General features: G+C 43.2%; 1 protein-coding gene across 2 annotated transcripts in view; it reads left to right on the plus strand.

The window, feature by feature from the left end:
• Nucleotides 1–15,186, plus strand: part of LIMA1 (LIM domain and actin binding 1) — a 49,981-nt gene extending 34,795 nt beyond the window's left edge. For both annotated transcript variants that reach the window (XM_075902053.1, XM_025188714.2), the window contains 5 exons: nt 985–1,086; nt 5,523–5,580; nt 6,744–6,859; nt 12,208–12,341; nt 12,833–15,186. In XM_075902053.1, the coding sequence (XP_075758168.1) occupies nt 985–1,086; nt 5,523–5,580; nt 6,744–6,859; nt 12,208–12,341; nt 12,833–13,844 (1,422 nt within the window). In that variant the 3' untranslated portion in view covers nt 13,845–15,186. The remainder of the gene's footprint in view (nt 1–984; nt 1,087–5,522; nt 5,581–6,743; nt 6,860–12,207; nt 12,342–12,832) is intronic.
• The last annotated feature ends 2,451 nt before the right edge of the window (nt 15,187–17,637 follow it).

Consider the following 17,637-nt stretch of genomic DNA (forward strand, 5'->3'; position numbering starts at 1 on the left):
CACGCGGGCAGCGGACGCGTATGGGCTGTCCGCTGCCCACGTGTTCCGCCGCTTTGCTCCCCGTCCCCCTGGTCTGCAGACCAGGGAGACGGGGAGCAAAGCAGAGCAAAGCTGCGGAGCCCGAGGGCAGCAGGACAGCCACGGCACGTCTGGGCTGTTCCGCTGCCCCCGTGCTCCGCGGCTTTGCTCCGGACGCCTGTGATACAGCAGCTGGGGCACTGCCAGTTGGTCCCTTAGCGCCGCTCTGGGTGCTACTGGACCAACCCGGCAGCACCCCAGCTGCTCTGCCCCAGGCATCCTGATTCAGCCACTGCTGGTCAGTTTCAGCAGCGGCTGAATCAGGACGCCTGGGGCAGAGCAGCTTGGGTGCTGCTGGGTTGGTCCAGTAGCGCTGAGGAGCGGCGGCGCTACTGGACCAACCCAGCAGCACCCCAGCTGCTCTGCCCCAGGTGTCCCCAAGTCAGCTGCTGCTGAAACTGACAGTGGCTGACTACAGGAAGCCCCTGCCCCGGGCTTCCTGGAATCAGCCGCTGATCAGTTTCAGCAGCAGCTGACTTGGGGATGCCTGGGGTTAAGTTGAATCTGTATGTAAGTCAGAACTGGCGTCCAGATTCAGCCACTGTTGAAACTGATAAGTTTCAGCAGTGGCTGAATCTGGACGCCAGTTCCGACTTACATACAGATTCAACTTAAGAACAAACCTACAGTCCCTATCTTGTACGTAACCCGGGGACTGCCTGTACTGTGGTGCTATCATGGAACTGAAGTTCTACTTCCTTCACTATATCCTAAATTTCTCTCCCTCCCTGGTGCATTTCACCAATCTCATATTTGTAGACTTCTTTGTCCTCTTCTCTTGAGTCATCAATTGTGTGTTACGGGAAATAGTATTCCCAAAACTTCTTTTAAGAAGCAGCACAGAAAGCTATCTCACTCTAAAGGGAAAAAGAATGTTAAAACTGAAGTCCTTCTATTGTTCTACAGAATGAGATTGAAGCCAGTGAAATCAAGAGTTACAAGTCTGAGCAGAAGGAGAATGTTCCACCAAGTCCAGAGGACTCCATTTCCCATCGAGATCAGGAGAAGGTAAGATGTGCTCATATTAATCAGGATCAAGAACTCTCCTTGAAATGGAATCCCTTGCAGACACGCAACAGTCTTCTAAAAATTGACCTGTATTGGCTGATACAAATTATCTACATGCCGTGGGACTCATGATTTTGAGATTATCAAAATTTAGGATGTGCAAGAAGAGCACAAAACTTACCTTTGTGCAAGTCCTTAATTACAAACAGGCAAACTAGAGCTGTATTTATAAGACTCAAAATAAGAAGTCCTTTTGTGTGCAGAATATCTAGCTGTTTTTATAATTTTATAGAGAAGGGTAGTGCTTATAGTCTGTTTAAAAAATGGCAAATATTCTTGGTATGGCAGAAACCTTGAATTTCATAATGGTGGCATATTAAGAACATGGGAGGAAGAAGCATTATCTAATTGAGGTGGTGGCTGCTGCTGCTTCTAAATGATTTCTGACTTTGCTGTTGAGTCCCTAACTGACCTTTGGGCTTTGCTTACACACTGAAATTTCTGATGATGTGCTTGAAGAGCCTCAGGTGAGAAAATTTGTAAGTGCAGAGTTCTAGGTGATAATGACTTCAAAGTGGGTAAGTGGTGATATTTTAGCCTGTTGTGGCATGGGAAAGCAGCAACCAAAAGGAGCCTTTTACAAGGTACTAATTAAACAAAAGCATAAAAAACAGCAAATAACTGCAGTATCTTAGAGACTAACAAATGTAGATGGTATCATGAACTTTCATGGGCACAACCCACTTCTTTAGAGTAAAAGCAGTTACTCTTTTCGTTCACTGTTCTGCTGTTGACTAAAACTCACTTTCTGGGTCTGGGCAAAATGCGGCCCACTAAGCCACTGGATCTGGCCCGCAGAGGCAGCGGTAAGCCCCAGGCAGGGTCCTCTGCTTGTCTCGCAGCCCTGTGTGCTGTGCCGGGCTTCCTTTCTGCTTCAAAACTGGAAGAGGGGGGAAGCTTCAGGAGCTGCCCCATCCCTAGCACAATCCCATTGGCTGGTTTCTGGCCAGAAACAAGCCAGTGGGAGCTGCTTGTTTGAATAACAGGCAGTCAAGAAAAACCATGCCCCCACTCGTCAACTCAGTTATTCAGTGAAGCACATAGGCGGGCTGGCTGGCTGAGAAATGTTTTAAGCTCTGCAGGCAGGCAAGCAGGCTATTTTGACAGCTGGCAGGTAAGTCTCTTGGCCATAGCCTGCTTCTGGAACCCCAACCCTCTGGCCCCTTCCCTTCCCTCCTGAACATACCCAAACCCTTTGTCTCCCTCTTAGACCCATGCCCCCTTCCAGATCTAGCACTCCAATCTCCTGCCCCAGATCACAATACCCTTCTATCCTAAGTCACATCCCCAACCGCCCCTGCACTCCAGTCACCGGCCCTAGGTCACAACCACCTCCTTCACCCAAACTTCCTCCCAGACTCCAGTCTCCCCCCAGCATCCCAATCCCTTACCCCAAGCTCCCTTCTGCAACCACCCTCCATCAATATCATGGAAGAGTGTGGCCTTCGACCACTTTCCAAAATCTTGAACATAACATAAGAATGGCCGTACTGGGTCAGACCAAAGGTCCATCTAGCCCAGTAGCCTGTCTGCAAACAGTGGCCAGCGCCAGGTGCCCCAGGAGGGGTGGACCGAAGACAATGATTAAGCGACTTGTCTCATGCTATCCATCTCCAGCCTCTGACAAACAGAGGCCAGGGACACCATTTCTATCCCCTGGCTAATAGCCTTTTATGGACCTAACCTCCATGAAATGATCTAGCTTTTCTTTAAACTCTGTTATAGTCCTAGCCTTCACAGCCTCCTCTGGCAAGGAGTTCCACAGGTTGACTAAGCACTGTGTGAAGAAGAACTTTCTTATATTAGTTTTAAACCTGCTACCCATTAATTTCATTTGGTGTCCTCTAGTTCTTCTATTATGGGAACTAATAAATAACTTTTCCTTATTCACTCTCTCTACACCACTCGTGATTTTGGTGTAATAAGAGCACAGTATAGGAACCTAAATTGAACAGACCATTGTCTGGTAGTAGGATGATCATTTTGAAGTCATTGCAGGATAAATTTAGTGTCTGAGGCATGCCTATTTAATGGCACAAATTTCTGGAGACACAAATACTCAACAGAACCTTACTTGTACACTGATAATTCATGTGCAAAAAACCTATCTTGCACATTTCAAAGATTCAGTAAGAGTGTTTACTTTGTACTAGTAACAAAGATCACTTTTAAACTATGCAGTGCTCATTAGGAAGTAGTATTATTAAAATTAAACCAGTCAAATGAACAAATTACCTTATCCAGACTTGTTTGTTTTCCTTATTAATTTCCAAAGTGAAATCCTTTGCAATAGGTCTTTCAGTCATTAACAATAGAACCTCACTAATTCACACTAATCTCATTATGGCATTTTAGTTCCTCAACATGTAAGTATATTTAAGCCCTATTTTATTGAACATAGAGAAAACTTGGTTAAAATATCGATATGGAACTTGCATTGAGCAGTTTGACCGCTTAGGTAAATTACTCTGTTACCTGAGTTTATACTAGGCTATGTCAACAGGTCTGTTAATGAGAGTGTTCTGTACTTACGAGTAGCAGCATGTGTGAGCTGAGCGCAAGGTGAAAAACAGTGAAATTCATAAATCTTTTTATAAAGGAGGATGTAGAAGACAGACAAAGCATGTTGGTTTTAAACTTCACAGCTTGTAGCTTTTATGGGTAAAATTTCAAAATAAACAGTTGCTTAGGCACCTATGTGAGGCCCCGAGGAAGGTGAGAAATCCAGAATGTATGCTTTGTAGCTAGTGTTAGCACTGTTGAGAAGTTCTTAGTCTAGGATGGACACTGTAAACAGACTTCTATGCATCTAGGTTTTCATAGGGGGCATAAGCTGTAAATGATGAGAGCCATCTGTCTCATACTCCTGCTTCAAGCATTATGCGGGGGGGGGGGGGAGAGAGAGAGAGGAACATGCTGTACAAGAGCAGTAAAGCAATGTCTTGAGCGTTTCTTCTGTGGTGGGAGTTGTGCATTTGTGGTAGTTAAGCACACATTGGCTTATGCTTTTACAAAGGCAACCGAAGTACATATGAACACATGTCTGTCAGGCCATGTTGTAGCCAGACATGAATCCCCATTTTAACATCCATCTTTGTCTGCTTGAAAGCATGCAGGGGGCACAAAGCAGAAAAACAGCATGATCTTTGAAAACCTTGGAGCAGGAGGTTCACATATGCTGGCTCAGTGACCATGGACAACTGTAAGCAGAGATAAGAGGGTGGTCAAACTAAGAGGCTGCACAAAAGTGCCCTCGACTTAACCCATATTGATACAAACACACAGCAGTCCGGCACTCCTAATTTAGCTATCTTCCTCTCTTACAAGTGTAAATTAACTTGAAACTTGTTTGTAAGAACTGGCGCCACAAAACGGACCAGTACAATTTGGCAACTTAAGATAAGAGAATACGGGCCCCCAGGGGTATAAAGATGAGTCCAGCAGCACACCTACTCTGAGTTTCAATCTACCACCTATCTGCTGGTCGGGTTTGGTGTTTGACCTCCCGAGGTTCCAGAGGGGACGCCCACCTCGTATTCGTCTTTCCGAGGAATTGAGGGACCGACCCTGGCCTGACACGCTGGAGTCGAGAGGCACAGAAGGGGGTAAAAATTGTACCTGGATGTGGTCCTTTAAGAGTGTGTGTGTGTGTGTGTGTGTGTGTGTGTGTGTCTATACACACACACACACACACACACACACACACACACACACACACTGTTAGAGCTCTTTAAAGATTAAGCTGTCACTTGGTACCATTATTTCTATTTTCTCTCTTGACCTTTTTCCTGTAACTATTTTTAAGACTTATATATTTGCTAGCATTTAAGAAATAGAGCAATAGCCATTGTAACCATATGATTTATAAGCTTCTTTTAATAAACCTGTAACTGTTTAAGCTTTAACCTGACTCCTTCAGTTGCTGTAACAGAACCAAGCACAATTTAAAAGAACGTCAGTTGGTCATAAAGGGACAGTCATAGGAAGAGCTTGGGCGTTTGGATCTGTGTCACTCCCAGGTGACTGGTCCGTTGGGGCACCTTTCAGCCTTCCTAGGCTGCCCGCTGCGAAGGAACTTTGTGTTCTAGCAGCTAAAATCTAAGGTGTAATAAGCTCTTCCTATATAAAGGGGCGTCTGTTGGCCTGGTGGCCACCCTCTGCGACGGGACCCCGGTCCTAGCAGTAAAGACACGGACGTTAAACCTTTTCTTGGAAACACACACACACACACGCACACACTGCCCTGACCGTCGGCTGACACGTGTGGCCTTTTTTTTTTTTTGAATGCTGCTTTATATGGTTAATTGCCCACTATTTTGTTACTTACACTGGGATTATCCCTTTATAAATTTAAGTGGTAAACATTTCTTTTGTAGGTTTTCTTGGGTGAGAAGAGTCTGGGTTTCCACTCTCGTCTTTCTGAAGATGGCACCGGTAAGGACTGCTTCTCCTAATCCAATACAAAGTTGGCAGGTGGATGGCAGGATGGGTGGGCACAGTCTACCTGTATGCCATTCTTATGTCAAGATCAGTTTGGCATTAGAACTGTAGCTGCTTGAGTAAATGTCAAGCTTCCCATTTAATCCCAGAGATCTTCTGGTCAAGATTGGATTTCATTTAACTTTAGCTTTATGAAACCATCTGAGCATACGAACTCAGATCCTAACAACCATAATGGAAGCCCACTCACACTATCTAGGTGCTTTCTTTTAATTTTGTAGGACAATAAGCCAGGTGTTGGGTTCAAATGGCATTTGTTCAGGTCCCTGTAATGGTCAGCTCTTGTTTTATAAACTTCCATTTCCACTGGCTTAGAAATTAGCTGTGGAATTTGCTGATTATGAAAGCTGTCATATGTTGGCTCACAAGGAACTATCTTACTCACAAAATTGTGGTTCTCTTTGTTTTTTAAATGTTGCTTTTGAATACAGTCATCTTTAAAACAGTCTTAATTCTTCAACTTTTGCAATCCCTTCATATTCTTGGGATTTTTCCAATAAAAATCTTGTGCTAAAACCTCAGCCCAGCTCAAGGCCTGGGAATTTTTATCAGATTTATAACTGTAGTACTGAGACAGCATTAATACTTGCTTTTTAAAGGCTTTTCATTTAACCCTGGCAGTGCTGTTCCCCTGCCATTTGGACTTAGTGCTCAGGGCCAAATATAGCAAGTATTGTAGCCAACAGATGAGTCAATAAATATATTAGTATTAGCTAAGAGGCTAAATACTTTCTAAAGGTACTTAAGCACATGTTTATAACCCATTCACTTCAAGCTTATTAAGCGTGTGCTTAGCCACTTTATTAAACTGGAACCATATTTCCCAGGAATTAGATGCTAGCTTCTCAGTATGCACTGACCAGTATATTCCTTCCACATAGCCACTCACTCAGTTTGATAATTTCAGTCGTGAACAAGATAAGAGTAAATGCATTTGCTTGTGCTAGCACTAATGCTTTAATCATTCACATTTAGCAACAGAACTTTAAGCCTTTTTCTGTCATACTTGCAATATGGGCTTGCAAGGGAGAACTTCCTAGGAGTTCCTTGTGTTTTCTTTTTTTTTTAATTAATTTAACTTCTCCTCCCTTCCCCAGTTGAACTAAACTCAGAGAGTGAGTGTGAAACCAAGAGGCGTGTCTACACAAAGCAGCAGAACACTGATTCCAAACCAACGAGCCAGACTGACACCTTGCCACCAAAAGCAGTGAAGGTACAGTAATTTATTTCCTAAGCATTAGCAAACGTTACTACTTAAGCAAATCTGACATAGAATCAATCCAGCCTATGAATCTGTTAGCATAAGCTCCCCAGGGAGTGCAACTAATTCCTCCGTATCCAAATTTTCTTCAGCAAAGAGCTCTTAAACTTACACTTTGCTCTACAGTGAAGTCTCTCTCTTAGCATCTCAAACTCCTGCTGGATAGGTTTGGAGAATTCAGAATGGAAAAGTATCTCCACGCAATTTTAATTCTCTAAAGATGGAGCTGCTGTATTGAAAGGGCAGTGTTCCACAGACAGCATAGAAATCCTAACTTGCTTCTGGGATAAGAGGAGACGTTTGAGTACAGAAGTCTGGACGTAGGTCTTCAATTGACAAGCTCCAGCCTTAAGTCAGAGTTCCTAGAGTTTTTTTCAGGTCCTTACGCTAATCTTTAAAGCCCACATTGGGGCATGGCTATCTACCGTCTTCCCATCAACCATCTTAGCAGCTGCAATCAGAAGGTATTCATAGCTGAAGAAGCTCTGGATATAACTCCTAGGAGACAAGCCCTTACATGTCATAGAATCATAGTGTTGAGACCTCAGGAGGTCATCGAGTCCAATCCTAACTAAATCAACCCAGCCAGGGCTTTTTCAAGCCAGGACTTAAAAACCTCCCAGGATGGAGATGCCACCACCTCCCTAGGTAACCTGTTCCAGTGCTTCCCCACCCTCCTAGGAAAATATTTTTTCCTAATACCCAACCTAGACCTCCCCCCCCTGGAATTTGAGACCATTGCCATTTGAGACCACTGTGAGAATCCCTTCCACTGGAGAAGTTTCTTCCCCCTGTAGAGTGCACTATGCTGCCACTCTTTACTTAAGCCTGCCTTCGGTAGTGATGGCTGCAGACCTGCTCATTACTTTCAGGCACGTGAACAAGCAAGCACCACCCCCATCACAATGACTGTAGCTGAGGATGCAATGGCAAACTTTTTGGGTAGGGATTTATTTCTTGCTTCAAGGCACAGAGATAATACAATGATGGGCACTTTTAGTAATATCTCAGTAACATGCACACTGTGTGACAAAGTCTCATCCCTGCTCTGCTACAGACTTTCTATGTTGGTCTTGGGCACATTGCTTCATCACTCTGCAGGTTTCATCTGTAAAAGAAGGGTAGGTCTTCTAACAGGTTGGACTTTCCTTGTCTGGCACCCTAGGGATCTGAGTGGTCCCAGATGGGGGATTTTGCTGGACCATCGGAGATGACTTCTGCGTCCCTCCCGACCCCCTGCAAGCCCCACCCCTTTCCCAGTCACTCCGTCCTTCCTCCCTGGCTTCCCGGCTGGGTTGTGCACTTAGCTTCCTGACCCCTCACCTCCTGCAGCAAGGTGCTGTGCCTCTGCAACTGCTGCGCCCCTGCCTTTTAAAAAAATGTAGTTAGAGCCCCTACATTTGAAAGGCAGAGGTATAGAGGGGAACCTGGGGCAGTCCCTACTCCCACCAGGCAGGGGCACAGGTTATTACTAAATTTAAAAGGCAGAGGCACAGAAGTCAGGATCCGACTGCTTCCCCCACTGTGCCTCTCCCTCCCCTGTGGAGACGGTACCGGGGAGCACTGCTGTAGCTTTTAAGCTGGTTTCCCCCAGCACCGGCTCCTGTTCTCCCAGCCCCCTTGCTGCCTGTGATGCAGAGGCAGCAAGTGGGGGGAAGCACCTAGTCAAGTAGTGACTCAACTACCTTATAAGGTAGTTGACTAGTCACTTACACCCCTAGTTGATATTGCCAGACCAGAGGTGCAACCTATATTTAAGATGGTAGCAAGAATTAAAGGGGCACTGTAATGGATATGTGAATATCATAGTGTTGTGAGCATCTCTTCGGAAAGGCAAAATTTTAGCTGGCAAAAAATGCCTTTAGGATCGTGTAACTTGGAGGGTATTCAAGTGCATGTTCATATGTAAACTGCTTATCCTTTAAGTTTATGGTGCTCTGCAGATTCTTTTGAAATAAGAGCAATCTGTTCATATTGCTAAAACCCAGATTTGATCTCTACCTTCATGAACAGTTGTTGCTGTAGTGTTTAGAGAACAGCTCATATGCTGCTGATTTCATGTAAGGTTCTTCCTATTTCTCTTCCAGCTTCTGTTTCCTGCTCCTGGTTCCTAATATCTACTCCTGCCTTCTGCTTCCCTCTAATGTGAGCTCAACTCTTGGCTATCTCTCCACCTTTTTTTTTTTTTTTTTTTTTAAATTAACTGGGCTTCACCCTCCTCCTCTAATAGTTTTGTATAGTAATGCCTAGAAAGGAAAAATTTCTCTCTGCACCCCCAAAACCACCTCTTCAGCAGCCACAAAGGGGTCACTGAGTACACATGTAAGTTCCTCCTTTGAGATGAGGATGTATATTGCAGTAACACTTGCACTGTGTAGTGCAGCATTACACATCTGTGGTCTTGGGAAAGAGGGTAACTTTTTTATGGGTAAGCAAGTTATTAATGCCTCATTGCTCATTGTGGCATGGGTGGATGAGTAGATCTTAGTTTGGACTAGTGAACTTCATTGGTATGTTTTAGAGATTGCACTGACTCACTTGCACAGAGATGAGAATTCGTGCACAGAGTCAGTGCCTTGAAGTTCCCCTTTTAAAAAAAAAAATCACTTGAGTCTCTGGGAGTTCTGAAGCTTCTGTCAGGCTTTCCGAAAGGATTAGGCCCTTTAGTGTCATTTCTAATACCTAATACCAACGTTTAAAGTTTTCATCTCTCTGCAATCTAAGTGCATGTTACACTAGAAATTCATTAGGCCATTTGCTAGATATCATATGTAAGAGTAAAGTTGTGACAATCTAGATGAAGTCGGCTCTCTTCAGCAACCTGACCCTCCTCTACCATAACCTTCCATTTTTAACCATGTCATTTTATTTATAATACTAACTAGACACCAACCTATATAATTGTCCCCTGTGGTGATGCTGTTCCTGCTTCCATAGCTCTTAAATGTCATATCCTTCTCTTAAAGCAGAGGTGGGAAATAATTTTTGCAGCGGTTGCCACTTACAGAATTTTGCTACGTGGTCATGGACTGGTTCCAACCCCCCTAGGTCTGAGGAAGAAGGGGGGCGGGGGACTGGGAACTAACCTCCCCCCTAGAGTTGTCCGGGACTAGAGGCTATTACTTCAACACAAAAGGGCTCATGGCTCCTAGCCCTGCTGCTATCGTGTTGTCTGGTAGCTGGGATTGCTGCAACTACTTAGAAAGCTCACAGCTCTGGCCCCTTCCAAGATAGAGCCTGAGCTATGAGCCATTTAAATAGGATCCTGCTGTCTGAGCCCCCACCTGGAAATTCAGTGGCACAGGCAGCAGGATATAAATAAAAAGCAGCCAGATATAGTCTGTGAGTGGGATCCAAGTGTTAGGTGGGCCAGATCCAGCCCCTGGGTCACATCTTGCCCAGCCCTATCTTAAAGGCTTTTAGTAAATTTGTAGTAGAACATGCCATGAACAAAGCTGACAGTATCTATGTGGGATTTTCTGTAGCCTTTGACACAGGCCCTCAGTCAGTGGTTCTCAAATGTCTCTTTTCCCCCATGGATCACTTGAAAATTTCTGAGGGTGTCAGCAGACCACTTAATGATTTTTTCCAAATTCACTGTTAGCAAAGTATTATCAAGCAGTTTGCATAAAAGTTCTATATAAAAAACTCCTTAATAATTTAATGCTGCTTTGTTCTACAACTAAAAGCACACAACTCACATTTTAATATCAATGGGAGTCTCTCCCTGCCAGCATAACCACAGAACTGAGGCTGGGGAAGAGGGCTGTCTCTCCCTGACAGCTGCAACTCTGGAGCTGGGAAAAGTTGCCTCTCTTTTTCTCTGAATGCTGCAGTCCTGCGCATCCCAAATTCCCTTCACCCCCTCTTCACTGCCCCCTTGCTCCCCAAAATCGCGATCTCACGTTACGTATGAGGGTCCAGCATGGAGCCATGCCTGAGAGCCACTAATTACGTGGGCAGCCCTGTGTTCTTTTACGTGCGGCTTCCCAGGTGCGCACCTTAGTAGGGATGTAAAAGTGTAGTCGATAAACCGATATAGTAGGGATGTAAAAGTGTAGTCGATAAACCGATAAGCATCAACTTATAGGTTAATGCTATAGACTACATGCATTCCGTTCCGCCTCCCCCCCCACTTGCCAGTAAATTTTTTAGCAGGCTGGCCAACAACCTGGCTTGCAATGGGTCTGAGACCTACCCCTGCTGCAGCTCTGCATTTAAAGTGTATTAGGAGCCGGGCGGGCGGGCAGGCAGCCTAGCTCAGTTCCAGCTCATGCTGGGTCCACGAGCTCAGACCACCCCCTAGACAGGGGCTGCTGCCACCCTGTGCCAATGCCGCTGTATCAGAGGCAGCACCACAGTGCAACAGGCAGCCGGTCCACAAGGGGAGCTGGTTTTTAAACTAGCTCCCCTCGCGAATCAGCTCCCGCCTGGCACCCTGCACTGCTGTCTGTGATATAATGGCAGCAGTGCAGAGTGGCAGGGGTCTTCTCAGGAGTGAGGCCGGAGCGCACTCGCTTCCAGCCCCACTCTCGGGCTATAGAATAGTCGACTAACCAATAAGAATTCATGAGGTTACTTGACTATTCAATTAACCGATATTTAACATCCCTACACCTTAGAGGGAGCTGCTTGTAGACCACAATTTGAGAACCTCTGTACTAGGCAACTTTCTGCCTTATTGCTAGAAAAGCTGTTGCAATAAGGTTAGTCCAGAAGGGCCAGCTTCGTTTGGATATTCAGCATGCCATTTCCTTTTTATTAACCCTCCCATATTAAGTCAACTCGAGTTGGTGTGTTGAGGAGGGAGGAGCGTCTGTGGTGGACATAGAATATGACGTCCTTGATGCTGTCAGGGAGATGCATTCTGAGGTTATTCCTAAGTAGCACAGTGCTAACATGTAATACTCACTCGTGTTAGATTTATCCTTGCAACATTTCTTATCTCGTAGGATGCTGCCTCTTATGGACTACACACAGTTACTAGTCTATCAACATCTGGGTTAACTTCCACTGTCAATTCTTGGCTTTTGTTTTACCTTAGAGGTTGTGATATGGTATCAGAGAGGGAGAATGCACAGTAGGCTCTTGCTATCACATCAAAGCAAAGGACCTGTGTAATAGATCTGCTTTACTCAAGTAGGGTGCGGGCAGGGCACTCAGGGAACTAACATCAGAGCTGTCAAGCATGAAATATTAAGTTGTTTCTGAGAACACTAGAAGTCTTGGAGAAAACCCAAGTCAAGTCTTCTCATTAACTAGTTCTTATCCAGTTAACAAGGCCTCTTTTCTTCCCTTAGAAGTTTCAGTTGCCAGCAAAGGAAACCTGTGTTGCATGTCAGAAGACAGTGTACCCAATGGAACGCCTCTTTGCCAATCAGCAGGTGTTTCATATCAGCTGCTTCCGCTGTTCCCATTGTAACAGCAAACTCAGGTAATCCGTGCAGAGAGTAGTGTATTGAGTGTGTGGCAGTCCTTTCAAAGGAAAGTCAGCCTTCCTAAAGCATTATAGGAAGCTGAATACAGTCCTGTGTAAATATTCCTCTTGAGATGAAGGCAGCTGTAGTCTAGTTGATTGAGGACCTCAGAGTCAGTTTCTCCTCCCAGCTCAGCTCAGAGTAACCTTCTGAATTACTTTGGACATGTCATTTGAATTCTCCATCCTTGTTTTTCTGTCTGTAAAATGGAGCTAATACCTATTTGTTACAAAGATGTTTGATCACTTCAGAGGAAAACCTGTAGAAATGCCTTTTTATATTGGGTAGCACCTTGCCTGTGGTGGCACCAGTCAAAGTACTGTAAAGCTTTTTTCTAAAATCTTTTGGGGAGATTTAATGCCAAGTTTTTCAGTGATCTTGCTAAAATTAGGGCCTTAAATCAGTGACTGAGACATGCAAAGTGCTAACATTCTGTTTTCTTGAACAGTCTTGTAACATATGCATCTCTGCATGGAAACATTTATTGCAAACCTCACTTCAATCAGCTCTTCAAAGCCAAAGGCAACTATGATGAAGGTTTTGGGCACAAACAACACAAGGAACTATGGGTAACCAAAACTGAGAACGAAGAATCCTTGGAGAAATCTGGCGACACTGTAAATACAACAGAAGGCCCTCAAAGTCCAGGAGTAGAGGATGCCCCAATTGCAAAAGTGGGAGTTCTGGCGGCTAGCATGGAAGCAAAAGTGGCATCTTTGCCTGAAAGGGAAGAGAAACCAGCAGAAACGAAGAAACTGAGAATTGCCTGGCCACCTCCATCAGAGCTAGGTAGTTCAGGAAGTGCTTTGGAAGAAGGTATCAAAGTATTTAAGCCGAAGTGGCCCCCAGAAGATGAGGTGTCCAAACCAGATGTGCAGGAGGATGTAGACCTAGATCTTAAAAAGCTACGAAGAACATCCTCACTGAAAGAAAGAAGCCGTCCATTTACAGTAGCGGCCTCATTTAGAACAATGTCTGTTAAAGGCCGTAGAACAGAGAATGTGCCTTCTCTTTCCAAAGCAGACAGGGTTATGGTAAAAACAAGTGAAGAACTAGACCGTGAAGCAACGATGGAAAGAAAGCAAAAGGAAAAAAAAGCTGAGAATGGTAACATCCTTAACACTGAAGAAAAGAACAAAGAACGGGAGGAAGAAGAAAGACAAAGTGAAGTACCTGATATCAAGGCATACAGGGAAGAGAACATGGTACAGAATGGTATGGAGACAGATGAGGAAGAAAATGCCACAGCACAGCAGCCATCTCCAGATGAAGAAATATTTTACTCCAACTCTCCTAAACGTCTCAGTGTATCGAATGTGGTTACTGGTGAGGAATTACCCGTTAATCAGAATAGCAAATCCAGAGATGATGGGTTCCGGGAAGGTGAAGATGTGGAAGATCTATCTGTGGAAGAACAGATCAAGAGGAATCGTTACTATGAAGAAGAGGATGAAGAATAAATTGGTCTTTCACTAGAAAACTTTCTGCAAGGTGCTGGGCCTTAAACTGGTGTGTGTTAGCTTTTAACAAGCATCTGCCCTCTGTGAAAGTGATGCTATACTATGTGTTCATACATTAGAAAACAGAATATACAGTTGAAGGAGAAAAGTACCGTAGAAACCTGCAAAAATCATATCTAGCTGTATGGAAATGTTTGATTCCTTGGTGTGAGAGAGTTGTTCCTAAATCAAGTAATCAAAACTCACAGCATGAGAACACTGATCTATTCTGTACTCTAGTCACTGTTGTATTTCTTTGTTTGTGCTTTGGCACTTATTCCAGTAACAGTAGTTTGCAGGATTCCACTGTGCTCCACAGTGGAATTAAACACTTTCTATAATACACTATTACCACTATGAATACGACTGTAGTGCTTGGGGACCAATTCCAAAGGGATTTGTGGGCCTGCTTTAAAAATTGTGACTGAATGCACTTTAATACATGTAAAGGGCACAGCTGGGATGTTTTCCTCATGAAAACACTAATTTTCTTTGTGCTTAGTGTTTTGCAACTAAAATATCTTAAGTACAAAGATGCAATGAGATTATTTTTTGATTTGCTTGCTCTTGATCAGTGGAAAAACTTCCTACTTTGCACTCTGCTCTCCTGTGTACAAGAGAGACTAATTCTAAACTGGAATTAATAGGTAGTACAGCCCTCTAGCTGACTAATGCACCAGCATATCCCTTACTGGAATAGCAGCAGTACAGATCCCATTGCTGGTACTCTTGAAGACAAGCCATCCCTTTCACGGAGTCTGCAGGGCATTAGTTTTATATTCCATGTGCATTTTTAGGTGATTTTTTTTTCCTGCTTTACTTTTCTTTCACTTCTGATTCACTTAAAACTGCAAATAACATCTGTAAGGCCTTTTAACAGTTATTAAACCCTACTTGTTCCAAACTGCCAGAGACCTTTTTTTTTAATAGCTACAATGTGATACTTACACATACAAAGTCTGAGAATCAGTGGGGTTCTTTCCTGGAACTGGATTCTAGCAAAAAAAAAAAATTATTTAACAGTGTGGCCAAGAGGGGCTGTCTTAGACTTCTGGCTAGGGGCTCCCCATGAAGGCTATGCCCATTTGCTACATTTTAGTACTTTTTTAAAAACTTGACTGGATTGATTTTACAAGTAATTTGGAAGGGGAGGTATGGTTTATTCCTACAATAGTTCTTTCTCTGTACTATACAATTTGAGAATTGTCTTAACTATTTTAGAGATGTAAAATATTCTACTTCATTCCAGTCTTGCTACGTATGAAACATTTGTATTCAATAAAGCTTTGTCATTTACTTTGAACTCTAAGGCTGAAGTCTAATTCATGTCTTTATTTTGACTGCAGTAAGGCAATACACAAGATGACTTTTATTCAGATGAGTTGTTGATACTGGTATAGTCTCTTGGAATTGAATTCTTCATAATGTGATTTCATACCACTAGGTGACACTGTTGGCCCACTTAAACCAGTTGGAATGGCAGTACACATGCTTCTAGAATCTAGATTTAAAACAGGATGGATCAGAGAGGCAAATATCTGTGTTTAACCTTTTTCATTCTTGAGTTAAGTGCTTTTTCTCCAAAAAATGTTTAAAGGCATTTTCCTAGTTACATGAGCAGTTCTGATGGCAGGAGCCCTGTGACTAGTGGTAGATGTAAGAGGAGCTCCTTAAACAAGGGGCAGATTGGGAGAGCCGAAGAGGAAATACAGTAGGCAGGTAACCAGCAATAGTAAGAGAAGAGCCATTTACACAGTAGAGGGAGAAGTCTAGTAGAGCAGTTGTTTGGAGGAAAGACATTTAGCAGCTATCAAATCATGGCTGGCAGGTGGTGTTTGGGAGGGAGAGGGACTGGAGGAGGAAGCACACAGCCAGGCTAATAAGTTGATCTATGAGCCATTAATCATGTTGGGACTCTACAGTTAAAGAATGCATTTTTCTATTTCTTCTAAAATGCACTGGGCCCTGATTCTCCCTCTCCCACATGACAAACAAGTCCATTTGAAGTTCATGAAAGCTGCAGGCACTCAGCACATCTAAAAAGAAGGCCATTGGCCCATGTAGTGAATAGCAAGTCAAAGGTACTGTCTCCCCACTTTGTCCAAGGTGCAACTATATTGACATTTAGTATTCCAATAAGTATGAAATCACTTTTGTTTGATGTGCTCCATCTCCATCCCATGTAGAGTCCATACTAACTTATGACATGGACCAGGTTATGTGAAACATGATGTAGCTCAAATCCCATTTGTCTGAGACTTTGCCATTACGCATCAATGAATGTAATTCCCATGCTTTCCAAGATAGGAAAGCTCAAATCTTGAGATGCTATGTTCCCTGTCTAGGTAACTGAGTTACCCCTAAAAAAGTTCATACCACTAGGGTGATTCAAACATTGTTTTTTGCCAAAATTCTAATGTCTGTACCCTTTCCAGCCATAGTTTTATATTGGTGGTTATTACCATAGTCCGTGCTTACATAGGCCAGTTCATTTCCATCCACAACAGAGCAGCTTCTGAGAGAATAATCATACAGATTATCTTGTACATTGTACTCAAATCTTCAACCCTTAGGACAATATGCTGAATAAGTCTTGTGTGATGAAATTTCAAAACCTATTTGGGAAAATAAACCAAAACAAACAAAACAAATAAATGGCAACCTCCTGATAATAGTGATAGAAATGTAGCCGTGTTAGTCTGGTGTAGCTGAAACAAAAAACAGGACTATGTAGCACTTTAAAGACTAAAGTGCTACATAGTTCTGTTTCCTGATAAGCACACTGTTTTAGGTGTTTAATTTGGGTTTATATAAAAAATATTTTAAGAAATCCCAAGACTCTTCTGCACCTTTTTATTTGAGCAACTACATGAATTTGGCTGTAGGAGTAGGTCCTCTAAGTGGGATGAGCAGAATTTTAGCCTGATGTCCTATTTAACCACTACTTTTATCTTTGAAGAAAGTATCTGCATGGCTGATAGCAATTAATAAATGAAAGAGCTAAGGAATTGTCACTGATTCACCAACTGCTGTTCCAAAATTTCAATAACATGTCTTTATAATCCAAAAAGTCACTGCACAAAGAGCATAGGAAATGCATCTATAAATTCTCATTGTCTTGAGAGCTTGTGTTCCTTCCAGACAGTTGATATAGCTTGCTTTCAACAAGAGGAAGAGACTAGACTGTTCTGCAGTAATGTATCAACTGATAGGAGAACTAACAGCATTCCCCAATACATAGGACTGGAAACCAGGAATTTTTCAACCTTGATCTACTAATAGCTTGGGACACATGAGTCCGTTTCAGTACTTGAAGGAGATGATATTCCCATTTTAAAGAGGGCAAGAGGACAACTATTGTGACTTTTAAACAATCATATAGTGATTTTTAAACTATCTGTAGAAATTGAGGAATATGAAGTCAAGATTTCTTCCCATGCCTCTCAAACTAGCTCTAGGTAAAATCCAGATGTGATTTTTAAAGGGAAATCATTAGTGAATATCCCATACAACTATTTGATTTGCTAAAATACTTGTTTTTAAAATGACCAGTTTCTTTGCCATCCCAAATGGATGAGGAAATAATAAGAAAAATGTCTGTCCATGTCCCCTTCAAGCACACACACAAATAAAAACCATGTAAGTGCTTCAGGCCAACTGAATGATCATAAGACTAAAATTCTAAATTCACTAAGTTAAATCCTCCTTCAACTTTGCTTGCTCAGGACCTGCTGAGTGGGAGTACTTCCTACAT

Source organism: Pelodiscus sinensis, chromosome 19 (assembly GCF_049634645.1).
Source record: "Pelodiscus sinensis isolate JC-2024 chromosome 19, ASM4963464v1, whole genome shotgun sequence".
Classification (NCBI taxonomy): domain Eukaryota; kingdom Metazoa; phylum Chordata; order Testudines; family Trionychidae; genus Pelodiscus; species Pelodiscus sinensis.